At 44.2% G+C, this 20,964-nt stretch overlaps 1 protein-coding gene across 1 annotated transcript in view; it reads left to right on the top strand.

Moving 5' to 3' along the window:
• The first annotated feature begins 5,649 nt into the window (after nt 1-5,649).
• Nucleotides 5,650-20,964, top strand: part of DOCK9 (dedicator of cytokinesis 9) — a 309,382-nt gene continuing 294,067 nt past the window's right edge. Inside the window, exon 1 of the mRNA XM_045009174.1 lies at nt 5,650-5,900. Within this exon, the coding sequence (XP_044865109.1) occupies nt 5,778-5,900 (123 nt within the window). The 5' untranslated portion in view covers nt 5,650-5,777. The remainder of the gene's footprint in view (nt 5,901-20,964) is intronic.

Raw genomic sequence — 20,964 nt, forward strand, 5'->3', positions numbered from 1 at the left:
CCAGACCCTGAATGGTTCTTGTAGCCCTTTTTTGAACCCTCTCCATTTTGTCAACACTATTTTTAAAGTATGGACACCAGAAGTGGACAGTGTATTCCATTAATGGTCTCAATAATGCCATATATAGTAGCAATAACCCTACACTATTTCTACTCAACATTCCCCTGCTTATACATCCAAGAATCGCACCATGATCCCACGTCCTTGTGTGAGTCATTGCTTTCCAAAATACAGTGACCCAAACTATAAGTGAGATCTATATGTTTGGTTTTAGATGAATGACTTTTAATTTAGCTTAAAAATGTTGTTTAATTGAGACCAGTTTACTATGAACTCCAGATTGCTCTGCAGAACTGATTTGTTCTTATATTTACTACTCCAATTTTTGTGTCATCTGCAAATTTTTATCAGCAACGATTTTATATTTTCTTCACTGATAAAGATGCTTAATAGCATTGGGTCAAGAACCAATCCTTGTTAGAATTTTCACTGATATCTTTAGCTTCCCTTATCAATTTTCTGTATTTCATGACAACTACATTTATAATGATTGCTATCAACTTCCTCCTTTTCCCATTTGCTTTACATATTTGGTTTCACTTCCCTTCTTAACCAGGACTGATTTTTAACTGCAAAGGTATCTTTTATGATTGTGGAATGGTGATTTGGGGAGTGGGGTCACCTAGTAAGCTTTTTAAAAACAATTCCTAATTATCATTCACATTGGGAGGAAAATTTTAAATAAAAATCTATTTTGTTTATACCTGTTTTCAGTTTTAGGAAACTGACCCTATTAAAGAAAGTACCAAGTATACATATTGCTTGTTGGGACCTTATTCTGTTTACATAAAACAAATATAATTAGGTTGTTATCCCTTGCACTAACTTTTAATTCAGAGATCAAGATGAATTGATTAATCAGAATGAGGTCTACTATAGAATTTCCCTGGGTAAAGTCAAAGTGTAATATTGCTTGTGTTAGAAAATCTCTAATTTTAAAAAATTCCAAGCAAGTCTTTCTAGTGACAGCATGAAATCTCCTTCATTTGTTCCCATGATAACCCAATTTTAGTTTCTAGTCACTATAGATATATGTTTAAAAAGCTGTTCATCCTATTCTCTAGTCTGAGTTGGGAGGTCTATGACAGACTCTCACTGGTACTCCATGTTGTGATTTTGTCAGCTGGAATAGGACTGAACTGTCAAGTACTCTAAAGTAAGGAATGGTATTTTTTATTTAGAATGCCACTCCCTTTCTTCCCATTCTATCCTTCCTAAATAGGGTGTAGCCAGTGATTTTAACATTCTAATTATGTGAATCCTCCCACCATATTTCACTAATACCTATGTTGGTCAATTTCTTTTAATAAATTAGCATTTCTAATTCCTCTAGTTTATTGCCCAAGCTTCAAGCATTTGTACACAGGCATTAGAAAGGACTAGATCCACCAAGAAACTTGTAGGTGCTTAAACCCTGTGTTAGGTGCCACAAGTATTCCTGTTCTTTTTACAAAATCTCTGTTCATCTGCTGCCTAATCCTGTGGGTGCCTAAACTCACTCAGTGCCTACTTTTTCAGGGTAAAAGCTCCCTTTGTGCCTCACTTTCAGCCTCTGGGCTTGCATACTGCTGCCTCAGTTTGGGTATTCAGATGCTTATCTTCCGCCTGAGCCCAACCCAGTTTATAAACCAGGGAAGATAGGCAGAAGAGCGTATATCCCACATGTGGGACCTGATCTAGTAGGCATGCTCTGAACATGCCTAACTGGTTCAGACCCCATTCAAAAATGTATCCAAAAGAGGAAATGGGGCTGTCAACCTCAGAACTTTTAGCCCAGCTGGGGTGTGGGAGATCCAAGTTCAATATACCCCTCTGCCTGATGAGGAGAAGGGACACACCCTGGTAAAATCCTACCTTTCAGGAGGGTACCCTAAACCACTGAGCTATGGGCTATTCTGATGTGGTGCTCTATCAGTCTCTCCATTTAAAGCTGTTCCACTTTTGCTAAATAATCATTGGAACAGGGGGCTGGACCCTAAGTCTCCTGCTTCCCATGGATGCCCTGACCACAAGATTATAAAATAATTCTCACTCACTCTGACCCAATTACTATTTAATTTTGGAATCCAAAAGTGGAACAGTTTCCACAGGAGAGGTGGAGGACTCCTCAACACACACATACATGCATCAGAGTATCCTATAGCCCATAGGTGCTGACTTCATAGGTGCTGTGGGGCTGGAGCACACACGTGGAAAAATTAGTAGGTGATCTGCACCCACCTGTAGCCAACCCCCCCCCCCTCACCAGTGCTTCCTGCCCACTGCTTAACAGCTGTTCAGTGGTGCTTAGGACTTTCCAGGAGGGCGGGGGAGGAGTGGGGATGTGGCACGCTCAGGGGAGGAGGAGATAAAGAGGCAGGGCAGGTGCAGTGACTTGGGGGAAGGGGGTGGAATTGGGATGGGGTGGGTTGAGCACCCACGGAGCAGAGGAGAAGTCAGTGCCTACGCTATAGTACACTTGTGAAGACAGTCACCTAACAGGTGGGAGACACTTCTTCAAATCCTGTCTCCCCAGCAAGCAGAGAGGGGGAATCAAATCTGGGACTCTCACATAAAAGTTCTTACCTATGGACTGAAAGCTATAAGTTTGGTGGAACCTATATCACTTCCTTCTCTGGTGTTTCCTGCACAAAGCAAATTAGATTCCTAAACTATCTGACTCCAGCAGAGGGGTTCCCTGCTGTGGATTGCAAGAACAGCTATGTGCTTCCCTGCCATCCAAACTTAGATGTTTAACTCTGTGAGGAGGCAGCATTTTGGACACGCCCCTTTCACCAAATGCACACATGCACAACCTGCCCATGGGACAGGTAATCATAGATGCTGCATTGAGTGCAACAAACTGGATAGTCCCCACTCCAGTTGCTGGACTTCTGCCTGCATTCTCTTTTTACTTGTGTAGTGTGTTCCTTTGTTGACTTTTTCTTATCTGGGTGTTTTTGGCCTTAAGTTTAAAGAACATTAAGTGTATCTAGCCCACCCTCAGTAGCCTGCCCCTTGGTTAAGCATTGATAGTTAAAGGGCTTAGGGATGAAAGTCTCATTTAGAAGCTTTCAGCCTAGCCTAGGAGACTGCTAGGCTCAGTGCATGGTCCCCAAACAGACCACACAGTATATTTCAGTCAAGCAGCAAGCACACTACAAACACACTACAGACAATGAACTTACCCCAAGAGTCACGTAATCACTCCTCCTTCACCTGGAGAACTCCCTCACAAAACTCCTGTTAGATTTAGCTGCTCCTGTTCGTTAGCTCCTCTGGTAGTTTAGGAGGGAGCTTTTTAATGTCCTGGTCTTCCTGAATATCCCCAGCCTCTGGTTAAGGGTGGATGGGTGCTAAAGGGCTTAGGGATCCCATTGCTGTTCTGGTAACTTTCTAGGTATCCAATCCCCAAGTCTCTTTATAAATCTGGACCAAGATCCTTTACTTTGATAGTACCTTGAGGCTGAATTATGTTTGTGTATTTGTACTGTCTTTGTCCCTTAACCTCTGCTGCCTTCCTGCATATTTCTGCCTCAGTGACACTGAATATTATGAGTAGCTGTATGTTTGTGGTGCCCAAAGGTCCCAATGAAGAACAGGGATCACATGCATTATGTGCTGTACAATCATATGCTCTGTGACCCGAAGAATTTACAGACTTGTTTTCAAATCTCAGATTAATATTTTTGTCTCCCTTGGCTACACCACTGAATTGTTCTTTTCATGTGTGAAGTGTAAATGATCTAACTCTGTAAAATGTTTTTACAGTTTGTGTGAAAAATGCTCTGATCCTTTAAGCACTTACTCACAGAAGTAACTTTATTCACATGACTAATTCCATTGAGTTCAGTAGGACTAGTTATATGAGAATAGTCCCACTGTGGAAATTCACTGGGACAATTCACCTGAAAAAATGAATTTACCTATACCAGTTTGTAGGGTTAGGCACTAAAGTCTCAGTCCTGCAAACATACATGTATATAACTTTACTTAGCTAAACTTTCTACCAGTATGACTCAAGCATTACAGAGAAGCAAAGTAAAAACACTGGAAAAAATAATGATGTTTAATCAGAATGTATGTGTATAAATATTGATGCTTGATAATGAACGAAAGAGACTGATTTTTCAAATCTGCTATGAAACTTAATTGCTGTTGTTGTTTTGAATAACTTTTTTAAATGCCTTCCTAGGTTAAGTATTTACATTGATAAAAATTAAAAGCACATATTTAAATATCAAAATGATCTATTTTAATTCACAAAATAACATTAAGGAAGCAAGGCGCTGCAGTTGGCTGTAGTTAACACGGTTCTGCAGTTGGCATCTAGTGTAAATTGTGGCTGTTTACTTGTCTCCTCTCCAGCCATGCTAGTAGCATGATTAATACCTCACTACAGCAAGACTCCTACACTGAGCACACAGACTGGAAAGGTGGGAAAGTTTGGCCCTGGACACAGTGGTCTGAGCCCAACTGCAGCTAGGATGTGGGGAGCATCTCACTTTGCAGTGGTGGACATAAAATAGCTGATGCTATCAACTGCAGGAAGGACAGGTCCAGCCCAGGGCATACTTCTCAACCTGCCAGATGCAGGCTCCCAGGGCCGGCTCCAGACCCCAGCGCGCCAAGTGCGTGCTTGGGGTGGCATGCCGCAGGGGGCGCTCTGCCTGTCGCCGGGAGGGCAGCAGGCGGCTCTGGTGGACCTCCCGCAGGCGTACCTGCGGAGGGTCTGCTGATCCCACGGCTCAGGTGGTCCTCCCGCAGGCATGCCTGCGGATGCTCCACTGGAGCCGCGGGACCGGCGACCGCCAGTGCGCCCCCCGCGGTGTGCTGCCGTACTTGGGGCGGCGAAATTACTAGAGCCACCCCTGCAGGCTCCCCAATGTGACAAAGACCCAAAATGAGGTGCAATTAATTTTTTTGGTGTAGATAATTCTATCACAACATCTTCATGGCTCCTTATAGTCTGATGTAAATAATTCTCAACCATAAAAGTGAGCAGGACCAGCCGGTGTGTAACTGCGGGGTTCATATAATTAGTGACACCCCTTTGAGTGAGGCCAGGGAAATTGGGAGGTCAAAGCTGCTGTGCGCCTAGGCGCGGGCCGGTGACGCAAGGCAGCGCTAGGAGCAGGAACAGGCCTTGCACCGGCGGGGGGGCAGGGGCAGGGGCAGGGGCCGAGGAGGAGGCTGGTGAAACGCCGTTTCTGACGGGCAAGGGACCCGCGCTAAGGGACCCGCGCTCAGGGACCTGCTCCCCGCCCCCGGTTCCCGCCCAGGCCGCTGCGGCCCCGCCCGGTGCGAGGGGAGGCCGCGACGATGCGCTCAGCGCCGAGCGGGAATTTCCGGCTCACGCCGGCCCCGCCCCAACGTTGGCCCGGGCTCCCCGGGGAGACGGAGGGGCGGGCAGCAGCCGGGCAGGTAGCGCCGCGACCAATCCGACGTGGGACCGGGGAACAGGTGTGGGCGGGGCATGATGGGTGGCCCCACCCCCTTCGCCCTCGCGGCTGCGCCAATCAGCGACCGAGGCTGCGCCCTGCACCCGCCCCCCCGGTGTGACTCAGTGTTTGGGGTGGGAGCGCGGCGCGCGCTGGGAGCATGGGCTGAGCGAGGGAGGGCGGGGCCACCTGAGAGGGCAGAGCCGCTCGAGCCGGCGCCAGCTGCGACACTGCCTCGCCGCCTGCGGCCGGGCCAGAGGGGCGCGGGGGGCCGCGGCAGCAGCGGCAGCCGCCGCCATGGCGCAGGCGCTGGTCCCCCCGGCGGAGACTCGGAAGTTCACCCGGGCGCTCAGCAAGCCGGGCACGGCGGCCGAGCTGCGGCAGAGCGTCTCCGAGGCGGTGCGGGGCTCCGTGTTCGTGGTAAGAGCCCGGCCGGGCAGGGACTGCGGATACCCCCCCCCCCCCCGCTGCGGTTGGGCGGCTGCGGGGCCAGTGCCCGCCTCTTCCCGCACAGGGGGCCGGGGCGCATCCCCGCAGGGTGAGCGGGAGCCACCGGGGAGCTCTCTCCGCCGGGCACCGGGGCCTGATGCTGCCGCCGCGCTCCCCGCCTCAGTGGGGCTCCGGCGCCCGCAGCGGGAGGGAGCCGCCGGGCGGTCACGGCGCGGGACTTGCCCCCGGCTCGCGGCGGGGCGCGCGCGCCTCCGGTTGGGCTGCGGCTCTGGCCCGGGCTGAGGTGTCGGTGCGGCCCGGCGGGGAGCCAGCCGGGGACGCTCCCTGTGTGGGCGGCGGGGGGCGCGGCGGGGCTCTCCGCCGGCTCAGCGCTGCGAGTCGCCGCCGCCGCCGCGCTCCTCGGTGCGGCTGCAAACTTCCATCCAGTCACAGCGCGTTTCCGTAGCGCTGGGCGTTGCGTGGAGGTCTGTGGGTGTGTCTGAAGAATAGGTGCGAGGGCACTTCGTGGGGCCTCCGTCCTCACCCGGGTGACGCGGGTGCTGGGTCGTTCCTCTTCATCTCTCCTGAAATCTTCCTAACCCTGGAATTAAACCCAGACCTATCAGCGCTGGGGTTGTAACCAAACGGGGTCTCGTGGGGGTTCAGTAACTACTCTGTGGCGTCTGACTGGAAGGAAGCAAAGCCAGGCTGTGTTCTGTCACTGAACCCCCCACTAAGTCCTGGTCTACACTACAGGTTTGTCACTGTAATTATATCACTCAGGAATCTGGAAAATCCATGCCCCTGAGCAATGCAGTAATACCAATTTGAGCCTCAGTGTAAGTAGTGCTATGTTAACAGGAGAGCTTCCCCATGCCACATAATTACTGCCTCTGAGTGACATGGAGTACCTACGTGATGGGAGAAGCTCTCCTGTTGGCATAGGTAGCTTCTTCACTAAACACTACAGTGGCGCTGCTGTACTGGTGTAGCTGTGCCACCTGAGTGCTCTAAGTGTAGACAGGCCCTAAGGCCATGTCTACATTGGCACTTTGGTCATGTTAACTTTTTGTTATTCAGGGATGTGAAAAAATACCCACTTTAATGACAAAGATTTTAATAACGAAAAGCACTGGTGTGGACAGTGCACCCGGTGACAAATCTACGGCTCCATGGCAATAGAGGGCAGTTACCCAGTGCACCTTAAAATGGCGCAGCTGCACAGCCACGCTGTTCAAGGTGTAGACATAGCCTTAGTCACTTAATCTCTCTGCCTCCTTTTCTCCGGCTTTAAAATGGGGACAGTTCCTATCATTGTAAAGTTGTCCTGTATCTACAATTGAAAAAGCATCATAATACCCATCTACTCATTCTACAAATTAAATCCTATCTTTTTGTAACTGCCAGGGTAACAAACTGTTGAACCCCCTTAATCATTGATCAGCAGTTCCTCCTTTGAGTAGTTCCACTGACTCCAATGGGACTACTTGGAGTAATACGGTATAAGGGAATGTGTTAAAAACTTATCTTTTTCTAGTGAACACAAGGGCAGTAAGGCCTTAATAGTGCTGCTTGTTCCCACAATCCCAGCATCACTGATTGTGCTGAAAGGGTCAGCAGAAAAATAGTTGATATTGAATTTTATCTTAAGAACATAAGACCCATACTGGGTCAGACCAAAGATCCATCTAGGCCAGTATCCTGTCTAACAGTGGCCAGCCAGGTGCCCCAGAGGGAATGAACAGAACAGGTAATCGTCGCCCATTCCCAGCTTCTGGCAAACAGAGGCTAGGGACACCATCTCTGCCCTTTCTGGCTAATAGCCATTGATGGACCTATTCTCCATGAACTTATCTAGTTCTTTTTTGAACCCTGTTATAGTCTTGGCCTTCACAACATCCTCTGGCAAAGAGTTTCACAGGTTGACTGTGCATTGTTTGAAAAAAAACACTTCCTTTTGTTTGTTTTAAACCTACTGCCTATTAATTTCATTTGGTGACAACTACTTCATGTGTTATGAGGAGTAAATAACACTTCCTTATTTACTTACTCCACAGCAGTCATAATTTTATAGCCCTCTATCTTATCCCCCCTTAGTCATCTCTTTTCCAACCTGTAAAGTCCCAGTTTTATTAATCTCTCCTCATATGGAACGTGTTCCATACCCCTAATAATTTTTGTTGACCTTTTCTGAATCTCTTTCAATTCCAATACACCTTTTTTTGAGATGGGGTGACCATATTTGCATGCAGTATTCCGGATGTTGGCATATATAGAGAGATGGATTTATGTAGAGGCGATATATTTTCTGTCTTCTGATCTTTCCCTTTCTTAATATTCCAACATTCTGCTAGCTTTTTTGACTCCCACTGCACTTTAAGTGGATGTTTTCAGAGAACTATCCACAGTAACTCCAAGATCTCTTTCTTGAGTGGTAACAGCTAATTTAGATCCCATCATTTTATATGTATATTTGGGTTTGTGTTTTCCAGTGTGTATTACTTTGCATTTATCAACAATGAATTTCATCTGCCATTTTGTTGCCTAGTCACACAGTTGGAGATCCTTTTGTAGTTCTTTGCAGTCTGCTTGGGACTTAACTATCATCTGCAAATTTTGCCACCTCACTGTTTACCCCTTTTTCCAGATAATTTATGAATATGACTGGTCCCAGTGCAGACCCCTAACGGACACTGCTATTTACCTCTCTCCATTCTGAAAACTGATGATTTATTCCTACCTTTTGCTTTCTATCTTTTAACCAGTTACCAATCCATGAGAGAACCTTCCCTCTTATCCCATGACTGCTTACTTTGCTTAAGAGCCTTTGGTGAGGAACCTTGTCAAAGGCTTTTTGGCAATTAAATACACTGTATTCACTGGATCTCCCTTGTCCACATGCTTGTTGACGCCCTCAAAGTCTAGTAGATTGGTGAGGCATGATTTCCCTTGACAAAAGCTGTGTTGACATTTCTCCATCAACTCATGTTCATCTGTGTCTGATAATTCTGTTCTTTACTATAATTTCAACAAGTTTTCCTGGCACTGTTAGTCTTACCAGCCTATAATTGCCTAGATTGCCGCTGGAGCCTTTTAAAAAAATTGGCGTCACATTAGCTATCCTCCAGTCATCTGGTACAGAAGCTGATTTAAATGATAGATTACATACCACAGTTAGTCATAATTGTTGATGTTGAAATTAATGGAAGAAATTAATCTGTCTCAGAGCTACTTTTTCAGAAAATTTAAATATTGAGACGATAGCACTACATGAGTACATGTTCAGAAGACTTTTCAACCAGAAGGACTAAAACTTTTAAAAAGATCTTGTATTCTGCAGTAACTTTTAGAGTCAGCAAATACATGTCATACCAGCTCAGTCTGACTCTAGCCAGTGCTTTTTGCACATGGCTGTACTAATGGTATAACAAGGAATTTTTTTGATGGTGAGTTGGTATAATACTTTTTGAATGAAAAGAAAGGACAAACTTTACCATACACAGTATGTTTGTGGCTCTTCCCCACTTGGTCAATTTACAGAATAAATTTCCTCTTCCACTCTTCCTCTTTTGATTCTTCTGTTAAATCACTCCTTTCTCCTTATTCTTTTCCTTCTCTTTACCATTGTGAAGTCCATCTTGCTAATCCTTCACTACAGTTAACTGGAGCATCTGATTTCTCTATTCCTCTATTCTTGTACCCAGGCTGTTTAACAATTCTGGAGAAAGGCCTGTGATCATGGGACTTTCCTCCATTTACAAATTAGTTCCTTTTCTCCTTCAGTTCTGCCATGTGCCTTGTCAAGCAGAATTATTTTTTCATTCATTGAATTCCACATCCACCTTCAACTTTTGAAGAGAGGAGATTGGTGGATATCATGCTCTCTATCCATGTGTTTTTTCAGAGACTGAGTGATCTATCTTTCTCTCTGTCACCAATTTTTCTTGCCTGCTATCCTTTAATCCCTCTACCTGTCATTTGACCATCTTCTGCCTGACTTCATTATCCCAGTTTTTGTCCTTCCAACTCTGCAACCTGCCTTTCCAGCTATTCTCCATCTGCTTTCTTCTCATCGAGTTAATGGTATAAAACTTTTGTCCCAAGTTCCTCTCTTGCAATTCCATATTGTATCCACTCCAATCTGGATTCTGCCCTCTCCTCTACACTGAAACTTTCTAGCATATTTAGAAAGGCAGTGTGAAACTTAAAGCTATCTGCTGAAGGAAGTATATAATTGGCCTAATCTGTATAATGTGAAATAGCGTACAGCCCTTTAGGCATCAAAACCTTACTATCCCTTGGAGAATCTGCATGTGAATCTTAAATGGAGTGAATTTGGAATTTCCTGGAAGAAGCCATGGAAGAATGTGAGTCCAGATTTTTTTAGAGGTTGGTGGATCCTTAATGAATGGTTAAAACTTTTCACTTTGCATACAAGATGTCATAAATAAACATTGCATACCAGGCAGTGTTAAAAAGTAATATGTATAACTGTATATTGTTAGGAGGCAGTATTTAGATTTTCTCTAGATTGTTTTGTTGATTAAAGATTATAATTTGGTGTGTTAGGGGAGGGGAGCCGCTGTGTCCTGAGCAGCCAGCTAGGCTAGGCTGGGCTGAGAGCTCACTAATTAGACTCTTGCCTGCTATCCTTTGATCCCTAACCTTATAGGATCCCTTGATAAGTAGGTGGGGCTAATTTAGGGATACCAGGGCTTTAAAAAGCCAGCTCCTAGGCGGTCAGAGGAGTTTTGCAAGGGAATTTAAAGAGGGAATGTGAGTAGTAGATACATCTAACGTACTCTAAACTTAGGCCAATAACCCCATTCTCCTTTCACCTCACTACTCCCCCCCCCCCAATCCTTTACAAGAGTAAAGATAATGCAGGTAGAAATTCAGCAGCAGAGTGGCAGGAGGAGGATTTTAGGTTTAGTTGGAACTGGGGAACCTTTTGGGAAAAGAGGAGCCTGTGCAGGAAGGATGGGCGCCACCTAAATCAAAACCAAACTAGAGGGCAAGTATGTACAGTTAAAAAGGTTATAGAGGATTTTTTAAACTAAGGACTGGGGAAAGGCTGACATATGTGGAGGAACACATGGTTTGGGCGGAGACATCCCTTAGAGTTTCCCATTAATAAATTCATCTCTATATTGGAAAAAAGTTGGTAAAGTACTGCTAGGAACTTGTGAAGTATAATCAAACATAAGAGTCCCATTTAAATATGATACTTGAAGGCAAGCAACTGAATATTGACAAAATGTACAAGTGCTTATATACAAATGCTAAAGTCTAGCTATTAAAAGGTGTGAACTAAGGTGCCTGGCATTAGATGAGGATATTGATATAATAGGCATCACAGAAGCTTGAGTAGAATGAGGATAATCAATGGGATGTGGTAATACCAGGATATGAAATGTGTACGAATGATTGAGTAGGTTGCACTGGTGGGGAAGTGTCACTATATGTTAAGAAAAGCATAGAGTCAAATAAAGGAAAAATCTCAAACAAATCAAACTATACCATAGAATATGGATAGAAATAGCGACAGGAATACTGACAACCTGACCAGGATGGTGACAGTGATTGTGAGATGCTCAGGGAGATTAGAGAGGCTACAAAAGTAGAAATATTTAGTAGTAATGGATGATTTCAACTATCCTCATTTTGACTGGGTGTAGTCATCTCAGGCAGTGATTGAAGAAATTTTTTTTTAGATTTGTTAAATGACTGCTTCTTGGAGTATCTTGTCCTGGACTCCTCAAGGGGAGAGGCAATTCTTGATTGAATCCTAAATGGAACACAGGGTCTGGTCCAAGAGGTGAGCATAGTTGAACTGCTCACTAATAAAGACTATAATGTAATTACATTGGCATTTTTCCCCTATAAGAATGTAAAAGAAACCCACCACAGTAACATTTAACTTCAAAAAGGGGTACACAAAAACGAAGAAGGAAGTTAAATTGAAATTAAAAGGAACAATTACAAGGGTGTAAACTGCATGGAGACTATTTAAAAGCACCATAATAGAGACTCAAACTAAGTGTATGCCCATAATAAATAAATTAAATAAAAAGCAACAGTAAGAGGACCAAAAAATGCCACCATGGCTAAACCACGGAGTAAAAGAAGCAGTTAGAGGCCGAAAGGCATCCTTTTAAAAACTGACATCCTAGTGAGGAAAACAAAGGAGTACAAACTCTGGCAAGTCAAGTGTAAAAGTATAAGGCAGACCAAGAAAGAATTTGAAGAGCAGCTAGCTAAGGACACACAAACAACAGCAAATACTTTAAGTACCTCAGAAGCAGGAAGCTTGCAAGCAAGCAGTGGGGCCACTTGGTGATCAAAGTCCTGAAGGAGCTCTTAAGGATGACATGGCTTTTGCAGAGAAGCTAAATGAATTTGTTGCATCGGTCTTCACTGCAGAGGATATGGGCAAGGCCCCCCTCCCATCCCCCACCTGAGCCATTCTTTTTACGTGACAAATCTGAGTGACTATTCCAGATTGAGATGTCAGTAGAGGAGGTTTTGTAACAAATTGATAAATTGAGTAGATCGTGGGTAGAACAGAAGCGGACTGTGGTCAGGGGCTGCTGGCCACAGCGCAGCAGCGGCTCCAGCAGGGGCTGCAACGCCAGCTGCTTAGGCAGCCCTGGGATCAACCACAGTGTCCCCTGCAGAAGTCATAGAGGTGGTGGAAAGTCACAGAATCTATGGCTTCCGTGACAGACATGGATCCCTATTCATAAATGATCTGGAAAAGGGGGTGAACAGTGTGCTGGCGAAGTTTGCAGACATTAGAGTTACTCAAGATGGTTTTAAGTCCAAAGCTGACTGCAAAGAGTTACTAATGGATCTCACAAAGCTGGGTTAACAAAATGGTAGATGAAATTCAGTGTTGCCAAGTGTTAAGGAATGCATATTGGAAAAAATAATCCTAACTATATACACAAAATAATGGAGTCTAAATTAGCTGTTACTACTCAAAAAAAAGATGTGGAGTTGTTATTGATAGTTCTCTGAAAACATCTTTTTAATGTACAGTGGCAGTCGTCAATGTTAGGAACCAGTATGAAAGGGGTAGTTGATAAAATGGAAAATATCATAATGCCACTATATAAATCCATGGTACTCCCACACCTTAATACTGCATGCAGTTCTGGTTGCTCCATCTCAGAAAAACATATAATTAGAAAAGGTGCGGAGAAGGGCAACAAAAATGATTAAGATTATGAAATAGCTTCTGTCTGAGGTAATCTTAAGACTGAACCGTTCATCTTAGAAAAAAGATGACTAAGGTTGGATTTGATAGAGGTCTATTAGATTGTGAATCTTATGGAGAAGGTGGATAAGGAAGTATTATTTATTCCTTCACATAAATCAAGAACTGGAGATCACCCAATGAAATTAATAGGCAGTAGTTTTAAAACTAAAATAAGGAAGTACTTCACACAAGGCACAATCAACCTGTGGAACTCATTGCCAGGGCATGTTGTGAAGATGAAAAGTATAACCTAGTTCAAAAAACTAGATAAATTCGTGGAGGATAGGTCCATCAGTGAATTTTAGCCAAGATGATCAGGGACACAACCTCATGCTCTAGGTGTCCCTTAATCTCTGACTACCAGAAGCTGGGACAGGACAGCAAGGAAATGACCACTCAAAATTAGCCAGTTGTGTTCATTCCCTCTGAAGCATCTGGCACTGGGCACAGTCAGAGAGAGGTTACTGGGCTATATGGACCATTGGTCTAACCCAGTATGGTTTATTTTTTTTATATCCTGCATAGTAATTTAGTGATGGCTTTATGATCTAGGGCCTGGGTGCTCTTGTGGCTAGCTGGACCTAATTCTAGAGGAAAGCCCTCTACTTTCTGCAGTATTTTAGTGCGTCAGTTTGGAAATTCTGCTGCAGCCGGAGGTAAATTCAAAAGTATAGTTTATCAAATTTAATATAAAAATAGTGATATTATATTGATACTATTTTGATATTAAATGAACTTTTACTCTGTCCTTCTGTTTTCAGCATGCTTTCAGCCCTATATTAGCATAATGTTCATTGTGCATAACGTTCATAATAGATTTCAAAGGTTTTCCACTAAAATGAGCTTAAATTCTTCAGAAATTACTTGTACGTGTTTTTGATTAGGAGTTAAAACTTCCACCTGCCTCTTGCAATTAAGGCTTTTCAAGCTTTCGCCCTTAACTTTACAGTGCATTTGAAAGGTAACTGGTCACAAGTGTGGTGGATTAATGAAACATCCTTTATGTTCTGCTGATAATATGTTCTCTGCTATATTAGGGGACTTAAGTGTTTGTAAATGAAATATATTTGCTCATTCTGAGAATGTGGTCAACATTTAAAACAACATGAAGTACATTTGGGTTGAGGGTGGAAGAAGACAACATCTAACGTGGAATTGCTATACTTTCACTCTAGTACGTTTATAGCATCAATAGATTTCAGACACTTGGTCAATAAAACAACCCTTTTCTAGCTTGTGCTCATTTAACTCAGTTTCCAACTTAACTTTTTGCAGATGGATGTAAATAAATAAATGAGCCCTCACTTGATATGTTCTTAATTTAGTTTTAAACTCAATTTTTTGTAATGGTTACAATAAAAAAAAAATCTGATTGTCTAAACTGAGTTACTTAATGCTTTATTATAGTAGTGAAGAACCAAATGAGAGGCTGTCTCTACACTACAGAGCTTGATCAACATAAGTTATGATACCATACAGCCAGCAACTTCTGTATCTCTTGTGTGTATACATACTTGGGTACTTGTGTTGGTGTTGCACGTACACACCACTAGTGGTTGCGTTGATGGAAAATGTGGAGTGCCAGTGTGCCCTGTGCCATTGTCCGGTGCAGTGCCATGTGGGACATTTTGCAGTAATTTGCCCAAAGATTTTTGGTTCAGGTTCCCACAGTGTCAGTCTCAATCCCATAATGCTTGTTCATCCCATTATTTGTGCACCATTTTTTAAAACTCTCACAATCCCATATGCCACTTTACAGCCTCTGCCATCTCTCAGGCAGAAGTATGGATCCTGTTGAGTTCCGTGCAATTCTTATGACTGTTGCTAATGTAAGATGTGCAGTTCTCTTGTATTTGCAGAACTTCATTGAGTGCTACTATAATTGAGTATGTGAGGAAGAGGAATTACTCAACCACCAAGACACATTGCTGATGGGTAGCACACAAATATGTCTGGCTGCTGTTGGCATTCAGGTGGTAGCTCCCCATTGTTAATCGCTGCTTTTGGGCTGAGAAACCAGGATTGCATTGTAATGTAGGTTTGGGATTTCAAGCTGTGGTTGCAGAACTTTTGGCTGTGAAAAGGCCACTGTGGGTATGGCTACACTTACAAATCTGCAGCGCTGGTAGTTGCAGCGCTGGTCGTCCAGCTGTGCAGGGCCAGCGCTGGTGTGTGGCCACACTCACAGCTACCAGCGCTGGTGTGTGGGCACATTTGCAGTATTTGCAGCGCTGTTTGGAGTTATGCATTATGGGCAGCTATCCCAGCATTCAAGTGGCAGCAACGGTGCTTTTCAAAAGAGGGGGGTGGGGTGGGGTGTAATGTGACAGGGAGTGGGGGGAGAGAGAGAGAGTGGATTTTTGGAGCCAACACTTTGTGTTAGCTTCCTGACTTGAAAAATCAGAACATGTTCCCGATCCCTTACCCTTAACTCTTAACTGCAAACAGCCTGCAGCCAACATGACTCCTTTTCTCCCCTCTGCCCCCGCTGTTTCTGTCAAGCAAACACTCACTCCCTGCCTGCCTCATTATCTCATTTGATTGTTCACAGATTGATCACAGCAAACAGGAGCTGTTTGTGTAGATAAACAGCTCTGGGATCAACGGAGCTACGGAGTTCACAACAAAACAAAGAGAGGCTGCATAACAAAACAAAGAGAGTAATTTATAAAAGCATTCTGGGATACATCCTTATACCCTGGAGGCCAATCACAGCGCTGGTGTGTGGCCACACTTGATGACCAGCGCTGCAGCACCAGCGCTGGAATCCTTATTCCCCATGCCGAGTGAGGTGTACGGCCAGCGCTGCAGCCAGGGAGTTGCAGCGCTGGAAGTGCCCTGCAGGTGTGGCCACTTACTAATTGCAGCGCTGGTGGAGGCTTTCCAGCGCTGCAACTTGCCAGTATAGCCATACCCTGTGATAGGTTATGCCCCTTAAGAAGCCACCTGATGTGCTGAGATACTACTGAGTCTACCTGTTCTGCCAGCATGAGCCCCCTCTAACTGACCTTGCTGGGTTAGGTTTACAAGCCTCTTCTAGCCAAGCACACAGACAGGGCCACACCCAGCTACAGATCAGCTCTGGGAAGACTCAGCTTAAGGGACTTGTTCCAACACTCTGGTGCTCATTCTTTTTAAGGGGTACAGACCCAAAGGTTTTATGAAATTCGTCTCCTCCCTCAATGTGGAGGAAGGTACGCACAATTTCTCACCCTCTTCTTAGAAATTACAGAAACTGGGTTATATTATAAACAAAACAAATTTTATTAACTACAAAAGACAGATGTTAAGTGGTAAAATGGGTAGCAAACAGAACAAAGTAGATTACTAAGCAAATGAAACCAAACACTCAAACTAAGCTGGTTTCACTAAAGAAATTGGTCACAAATAGTATTTCTCACCCTAGATATTGTTTCAGGCAGATTACAGAAAATCTTGAAAGGCAGCTGAACTGGTCTTCCTCTTGAGACCTCAGGTATTATTACTCATAAGCCAGACGCCCTTCCAGCTAGGGCTCAATCCTTCTCACCCCCCACCCCCCGCTGCCATCCAGTTCTTGCTTCCAGGTGTTTTTCAGTGTCTCTTTGAGTGGGCAGGCAGATGAGAACTTTGATGTCACTCCCCTGCCTTATATAGCTCTTGTGTAAGGCGGGACCCTTTGTCTTATAGTGGAAAACCACTGGCATTCCAAAAGGGGGAGGAGGAGGGGTATGCAGTACCAGGTGACTCGGACCCATCTCTCTGCATGGCTGTGGCAGCCATTGTTCATAAGCTGTCTCCACAGTCCACAGGAAGACTAAGCTCTTTCACAGTCCGTTGTCTCTTCTATTGGCCCATTAGACCTGTTTGGCTTTTCTGTTATTGTATCTGAAGTCCTGGTTGGGCTGACCCCAAAGTAACACATTTGAAATACAGATACATAGCTACTATTCCTAACTTCAGATACAGAAATGATACAGGCATACAAATTGGATAATTACATTCAGTAAATCATGACCTTTCCAATGATATCTTACATGAGCCATCTTGCATAAAGTACATCTCAGTTATGTCATATTCATATCATAAGCCTGTTTTCATAAGGAATATGGACATATAAGCATATTTTCATAAGGAATATGTAATATAATTTCACAGCTACATTCTTAATTCTGTGTGCCAAACTTGCTGCAACGTAGAGATGCAAGAATGAGAGCTACATTGACTGTGGAAAAGTGAGTGGTGATAATGCTCTGGAAGCTTGCAATGCTGGGTTGCTGTTGGTAAGTAGGCAATAATTTTGGAGTTGGGAAATCCATGGTGAAGGCCGTTGTCATCCAAGTAAGCAAGGCTGTTGTGTGTATCCTGCTGCACAGGACTGACTCTCTTGGCAATGTGCAGGAAGTAGTGGATAGATGAGCAGCAGGGGGTTTCCAAACTGCGGTGGGGCAATAAAAGTATACCCTATTCTGGCACCATCCCAACTTCTTTGCAAGTATGTGAACAGAAGGTGATACTTTTTCATGATTATGTAAATGCTAATGGATCCACCGGGAACACTTCATTGTTCTGCGTGGATTGTTGACTCCTGTTTTGAATTTTGTAATGTGGCAGTTACGCTTGATGTAAACTAATAAATGAACTCTGAGTTTCCAAAAGTAGAACTTTATTGTGTACAGGAAACAAAGTTCAAGTGCAAATATTCAAGCTAAAAGCATTTTAGCAGCATTGTGATAGGGCAGCCCGTACTTTAAAAACCGAAGTAAACAAGAAACATTTATTTTTATGTATTAAGAACATATTACAACCCTTCAGTCATGTTACAAAACATATAGTGTATTGTGGCTGATCCTCTGGTTTTCACGTCTGTGTATATGTAGCTGTGGTTCTCCTTGTTTTCCCCAGGTGTTGAGTGGTAGAGGTGAGGGTTGAAACCATACTGCTACCTGTTGTGGGGCATAGGTGGCAGTGACCATGGAATTTTCCCTCCATTGGAAAGGCTATTGTGACTGGGATTTTTAGGTATGTAGGTCAGTGCTTTGCAGCACCTGAGTTTGTTGTATGAACAAACCCATGATGTTCTGGTGCACTTCCTGCTGCACTTCTTAGTCCCTGTGCCTCTCCTGAAGCAGCCACTCTCTCCAATTGTGGTCCATCTTCATGGTTATAGACACATGGTCTTCCAAGACCTGTGTTCATGGCCAGTAGCTGAAGAGGACTGGAAGATTTTGCAGAACATGTTCCTGGTCTACTTATTTCTCCACCTGATCAGAGTCAGATGTTTGGCAGATGTAGAGGGAGCACCTCAAGGCCACCACACTAGAGGCTGCTGTTGAAAACAGATATGCCATTAGATTTACAGTCACAACAGAAAGGGAAAGAGAAGTCTCAAAACTCCCTTATATTATTCCTGTAAATATCTTTTAAGTGCTAATTGGGTATGAGCATAGGCAAGTGTGGTGAATATTGCCAGTATTTTCATAGTGAGTGGTTATCTGGCTGATATCTCACTCCTGATGGTGTCAGGCAGAGAACATCCAGCTGGTATGCTGTCTTGGAGCTGCCTGGGCCTGTATGCTGCTAGCCTGTTTATGGAAATGGTACCAGCAGAGCTCATTGCAGAATGCGATGGGAAAGTCTCCTATTGTGTGGGGAGGGGGAGAAAACAAGGCTGCCTTCCCTAGAAATGTTCAGGAGAGGATTGCAAAGTATCTTAATGAAAATTTCATCAAAATCTCTCAAGAGGATAAAAGGGACATTGCTATTAAGACAAAGTACACTGCCTGGGCCTCATGCCTAGCCAAACAAGCCAGCAGGAATGGAGAACGTTGGATGCCACCTCTATCTCTGAGCATAGGACATTGTATAATTTGGATTGCCATACTAATTTTTTTAAATTTATTTTTAATACTTTACAAGTAAAGTAAGAAATAAAAAATCAATGTGTTTGTTCTCTAAATGCACAGATTGCATGGGAACCGCTTTTAAATGGGAAAGAAGGTCAAGGGGGAAGGAAGGAGATGAGGTTTTGGGCAACAAAAAGTTAAAAAATAAGGAATAACACATTCTTTTCACCAGTGGGCTCATCTGCGCTTGCCTGGCGGAGCTGGCTTGATGCCGGCAGAGTTTTAAACAGCTGTTAGCTTGCCTTGTGGTTTGTGTCCCCCTCTGCATCATGTCTCTCCTCTTTGCTATGGGTTGCAGCAGTATCTGCCTCAGGCTTTGGTGAAGTGTCTACAGTTGTATGTGGGGTGCTGGTGGGGTCTACGTTAAGTATCGCTTGATGTGTTGAGAAGTGGCAGGTCTGCTGGGCATTCCCAGATTTGTTTGCCTCCCTTGTTTTCTGGTATGTCTCCTGAAGTTTCTTTCACACAGCACTGCTACTCATCCCTGTTGTGCCCCAATTCCAGCATCCCCGGCACATGGATGTCTGTTTCTTCATCTGTTCCATAACTATGTTGCAAGGTCTCTTCTCTCCACAGGTAAAGGAGATCCGTGACTTCTTTACTGTTCCTGGCAAGAGCATGTCCAGTAGCTCTCTACATACATGAAGCTAGCATGGTTGGATACCCACAAAGGTGTGCAATTAGGAAAGGGCAGTTGAGAAGCATGCTTGGAGTTTTAAAGGGGAATGGGGCTGTTTTCTGGTTTCTGTGATCTCAGGGCAGAGAAGTTCAAAATTGAGACTGGAGTGCCACAGTCTTGGGGACAAGAGCATTTTGGGGACAGCTGCTGGAGGACTGTTAGGGTCAATTATCAGGGGGTAGCCGTGTTAGTTTGTATCCACAAAAACAACAAGGAGTCTGGTGGCACCTTAAAGACTAACAGATTTATTTGGGCATAAGCTTTCGTGGGTAAAAAACGAAGAAGTGAGGTTTTTTCATCTGAAGAAGCGAGGTTTTTTTTACCCACAAAATCTTATGCCCAAATAAATCCTAGTCTTTAAGGTGCCACCGGACTCGTTGGTTTTGTTAGGGTCAATGCAGGTAGTGCAGTGTCTACACTTCTATTGCATTGACGTAAGTAGGCTGATCATGCCTCTGCATCTTTCTGGGAGGTGGCAGTGTTCAGTTGCTGTTAAGGGGGCGTGGGGGACACAAAACAAATTTAGGTGTAGACACATTGTCATAAACAGATAGTTAAGGGTTAAGGTCTCTTTTACCTGTAAAGGGTTAACAAGCAGTACCTGAGAAACACCTGACCAGAGGACCAATCCAGGGACAGGATAATTTCAAATTTCTGTGGAGGGAAGTCTTTGTCTGTGTTCTCTGTTTGCTCTGTGTTCTCTCTTTGGATCTAAGAGAGGCCAGACATGTCTGCAAGTTCTCCTGGAGTAGTTCCTACTATCCAATAGTGAGTATTAATTAGAAAGGAGGATTAGTCTTATAATTTGATGTCTACATTTGCAATTGTGTGTTTGCTGAAGGAAATTCTTTATTTCTGTTGCTGTTACTGATTATGCTGAGGAGGAGGGAGGGGGAAGTCTCAAGTTTTTATAAGTTAGACCCTGTATTTTTGCATCCTGGTAATACAGAGATAGTGTACTTTCTTTTTGTTCTTTTAATAAATTCTTTTCTTTTCTTTGGACTTGGTTAATTCCTTCTCGTGTGGAGATTCAAGGGAAGGGGAGGGGGGAAGAGTGAGTTCCTCCTGACGTTGATTCACAGAGTTGAATCGGTGTGTATCTCTCCAGAGTGGCTAGGAGAGAGGGAGGGGGGAAGTGGGCTACTTCCCTTTGTGCTGAGATTCAAGGTGGTTGGATCTGTGTTCCCCAGGGAAAGTTCAGGGGAACAGGGAGTGTGCTAGACACTTAAA

Source organism: Mauremys mutica, chromosome 1 (assembly GCF_020497125.1).
Source record: "Mauremys mutica isolate MM-2020 ecotype Southern chromosome 1, ASM2049712v1, whole genome shotgun sequence".
Lineage (NCBI taxonomy): Eukaryota > Metazoa > Chordata > Testudines > Geoemydidae > Mauremys > Mauremys mutica.